General features: G+C 45.5%; 1 protein-coding gene across 1 annotated transcript; it reads left to right on the top strand.

Annotated features, from left to right (window-relative positions):
• The first annotated feature begins 1169 nt into the window (after positions 1-1169).
• LOC139929944 (olfactory receptor 11A1-like) lies at positions 1170-2117 on the top strand. The gene has a single exon (XM_071923016.2). It carries the CDS (start codon positions 1170-1172, stop codon positions 2115-2117), a length of 948 nt encoding a protein of 315 aa, XP_071779117.2.
• The last annotated feature ends 2338 nt before the right edge of the window (positions 2118-4455 follow it).

Below are 4455 nucleotides of genomic sequence, written 5' to 3' on the forward strand. Positions count from 1 at the left end.
CGTTACCTGACCCAGGAGGGGTTCTTCCCCGTAAATATGGAATATGTAAGGGTGGAGAGATAGTCTCCATGCAGCTTTTTGCTGTTCACACTGATTAGAAAACATCAGATCTGAGTCATGTGGTGTTGCAGTGTGAACAGAGATACAGAGAGATGAGGCTAAGAGGGAAAAACAAACCAGAGGGTGGTGAGTGCCTTGCTCAAGGGCACTTCAACATCAAGGCAGCAGTTGTGGAATCAACAAGCTTCACTAAGACTTCCACCACATCCAAACACAACATGGACCAGGAAAAAGGATCAGGTGGAGGAGACAGGACTAGAAACAGGAAGTAGTTTGATGGAAGTAAGGGTGTGGAGGTCAGGGGGACAGATGGGCGACAACCCAGGTTCAATTCTCAACTCATGACAACAAGTTTTCATTTATTGAACCATGAGCAAAACCTGAAGCTAACCTGAACCAAACTGTTTTAACTGCTAAACAGTCCTTTGCATGTGACCAACAGGTGGAAATGTCCAGTCCAATTCCTGCTGTTGGCACATAATCCTTTACTGGTGGAGGAACCGGATCTGAGCAGTATTCCTGTCAGAAACATAGAGGCTGAGCTTCACAGTTCAGACTCATTTCATGAAGTTTTCCGGGTCTGTTTTGCCTGCAACCTGGGGAAACCCAAGTTTTTTCCAAATTCTCAGGCTTGATGGACAAATGTCAAACTGTGACGATGAGGAAACTGTTGGGAATAAAGTTGCTGTTGTTGTCAGTTGCTGGTTGAGTGTCTAATGAGATCCATGGAGGATGGAAACTGGGATAAAACCAGTCAACTGTTGAAAGAAGGATCAGTGTCTGCTCAGAGGAAACACTGAGCAGTTGTGTGGAAGTGTTTGAAATATTCACACTGGATGGTTTGAAATGTCTGATAAACTTTTTCTACTCAATGTTCATCTCGTTGAATTCATTTTAGATGAAAATGTTCATGTCTCTGTTGTTGTCATTCCTTACAAAAGATAACAATCTAGTTTTTCAGGCTCCATGGCTGAAATGTCGGCGTTTACCTTTCATAACTGATCCATAGTGTTTTCAATAGAGACAGTGTGTGTTTACTGATGTAATATTCCTGTATGTTTCATGGTTGCACCTCTGCTCCTGTTGTTTGAGTTGAATATTTCTCGGACATGAAGACATCCAGGATGACGGAGGGGTTTAACGAGACCTATCTGACTCTGCCAGGTCACGCCGGATTCGACAAACTCCGATATTTCTCCTTCTTCATGTTCCTGACAGTCTACATCTTTGTCTCCTTCACAGACTCCCTCATTGTCTTCCTCATCTGCTCCCAGCGGAGCCTCCACAAGCCCATGTACGTCTTCATCGCCGCTCTGCTGCTGAACTCGCTCGCCTGCAGCACCGCCATCTACCCCAAACTGCTCTCTGACTTCCTGTCCGAGCGTCCTGTTGTCTCACGCTCCGCCTGCCTCTGTCAGGCGTTTGTCGTCTACTTCCTGGGCGGGTCCGGCTTCACGCTGCTGTCGGTCATGGCCTTTGACCGCTACGTTTCCATCTGCGAGCCGTTGCGGTACGCCGCGCTGGTGTCGCCCTCAGCCGTAGCGGCGCTGCTGCTGCTGGCCTGGCTGCTGCCGGCCGGCCTGGTGGCGGGGGCGGCGCTGCTGGCCAGCCAGCTGTGGCTCTGCAGGTTTCGACTGGACAGACTCTACTGCGACATCTACTCCTTCGTGAAGCTGAGCTGCGGGAGCACGCTGGTTAACGACGTGTACGGCTTGCTGTGCACCGTGGTGATCGTCTTTCTGCCGATAGTGTTTGTTCTGTTTTCATATGGCCGGATCCTGCTGGTCTGCCTGCGCCGGTCCGGCTCCGTCAGAGGGAAGGCGATGCGGACCTGCCTGCCTCACCTCCTCATTTTCAGCAATCACTCCGTCAGCATCGTGTTCGAGCTCGTCCACAACCGGCTGCAGGCCGACGTGGACGCCGTCGTTCCCGGCATCATGTCAGTTTTGATCGTCATCATCACAACTCTGTTCAACCCGGTGGTTTATGGGCTGAAGATGCAAGAGATTTCTAAACAGGTGAAAAAACTGCTGTGTTACCGCAGAACTGAGGGATGATTGGGTTTTTTTTACTTTTCATATTATTGTTGTTGTTCTTTAAACCTTTATTGATCCAGGAAAGGCTGAGTGAGCTCCACTCTGCTTCACACTCACACTGGGTGCAACCACAGTCTGCTGCTGTTAATAATAATAATCATAATCCTGTGTCTTGTTAATGTAACACATATCTCAATCATGTAATAAAAACAGATAATGTAAAATAAAAGTTGTTTTCTGAACCTATGAAAAACCTGTTGTTACCAATTTTGAAACCTTTATATGATGATGATGATGATGATGATGATGATTATTATTATTATTATCATTATCATTATGCAAACATTTATTGATCCAGGGAATATTAACAGAACTCCACTCAACAGTTCAACACATTGTCACAACTGTTTATGTACTAACTTCACATTTGTAAAATAAACCAGTAGACAATCGAGAAACAATTTGCAGCTGATAGTGTCATAATCCTGTCAACGCAATACATTTATCAATAATCTAATGAAAACAGATAATATACCTAAGAAAATGTGAGTAATAACAGTCAAAATTCAACACCTGTCATCCATTCATAGATTTGGCTGTTAAATAAGAGATGAATATAAATATCACACTGTGAGTTTAGTCATTACTTTTTTTAAACTGAAAATTTCATTTGGTTAATGTAAAAAAATGAAAACATCACAAAGAATTAACACTTGTTAAAAATGAAAATCCAAATAAGAAAATAAAGAAAGAACTAGAGTACACACTGACACACAGGACACATGACAACAGCTCACATTTAGTGCAAGGTGACAAAACACATGCAAACAGCAAGGCACTCTATTAAAACTAGTTCTACAATGAATCAGTTTCCAGTGTCAACATGTCGCTGGTCCTCCAGTCTGTCAGTAGGAGGCGCTGTGCAGCAGAGAGTCTGATGCAGGAAGAAAAGAAGAAGAAATCCAGTCTGAGCATGCGCACTTCATCAGCTGTGGCTACAGATTTGGTTTGGCACCAATGTCATGAAGTGGGTTAGACTTCTGTACTAGAGGTCCCTTGCACAGACCTCTATTCTGTACCGCTCACCAATGGCCAGCGTACCGGTCAATGGCAGGCGCTCTCTGACTTTCCCCCTAGGGAGAGGAGCGAGGCAGGGACGCCCCCTCACCCCACTCCTCCTTACACTGGACTTTACGCCGCTCGCTGAGGCCAGAAGATATTACCACGAAATAACAGGTACCCTCTGTAAGCGAGACGGCTATCCAACAAGACTAAGAGTCTAACAGCCCTGCAACGTTGAATTTTGTGGAAGCGTCGCTGCCGGGAATCAAACTCGGGTCTCCCGCTTAAGACTCTGCAGTCTAACTTCCTGCGGGCCACGTGACCATAAAGTGGTGAACACAGCGACCGAGCGATCGACCGAGGGACTGACCGGCCGACCGACTGACCGACCGACCGACAATACCATCCATAGAGACCCTGCTGTCACAGGGCTAAAATAGAAATTTTGGAGTGAGGTTAGGTTAGCCTATTTCGTGTATCTCTAGAGACTATGTAAATCTGACCTTAGCCTAACCCTAACCCTAGATGGCAAGAAGCCTAACATAAAATGTCAGTGTACATAATACACTACACCCCGAGTTTGGTAGAACACTACAGATGGGGAAGCCACCTGCAAACCTCTTGGATTAGGATTAGTATACTGGGATGATAGTGGACAATGTGTTCAATCGGCTTTAGAACGCAACTCCAGATAAGTATAGTCCTACTGTTTATAATGTTTTAACCCCTAGACGAGGCGATGGGACAACAACACTGGACAAACATAACCTGACCTCCAACCCTAACCCTCATCAACCAGCACACTGACCATTCCCTGTCTATGGTCCGGTAACCCTACATGAGGACAGCATGCTGACACAAGGGGCCTTACACAGACAGGAGTGTCCTGAGTGACACGCGACAGTGCCACTCAGGACTGTAAATTCGGCAGACGATGCGGGGAGAGCAACATGATATAAAAAGTGGCGAAATGAGCACAAACTCTGAAATGCAGATTCATGTGCTGTGGACACAAATTATGTTAAAATTATGTTCCTCCACCACAAACTGGATTCAGTGACAAAAACATAAATTGGACACGACGTTTTCAGCTAAAAGTTGGCTAACAGTTAAATTTAGGCAGCTAAAACAACTTGGTTAAGGTAAGGGAAAGGCTTTGGCCATGGTTAAATAAGAAAAACTTTCGCTAAAAATTTTAATTTGACTCAGTAGAAATTTCCTTCGTACAAGCTGGGAATTGAACTCCCGCATTGAATCAAACTCGTCCGCCCATCCACCATCCGACAACAACACCCTT

Source organism: Centroberyx gerrardi, chromosome 10 (assembly GCF_048128805.1).
Source record: "Centroberyx gerrardi isolate f3 chromosome 10, fCenGer3.hap1.cur.20231027, whole genome shotgun sequence".
Lineage (NCBI taxonomy): Eukaryota > Metazoa > Chordata > Actinopteri > Beryciformes > Berycidae > Centroberyx > Centroberyx gerrardi.

Bases quoted from the DNA above. Each gene is read 5' to 3' on its own strand.
- LOC139929944 (XM_071923016.2), top strand. From the start codon at position 1,170: ATGAAGACATCCAGGATGACGGAGGGGTTTAACGAGACCTATCTGACT.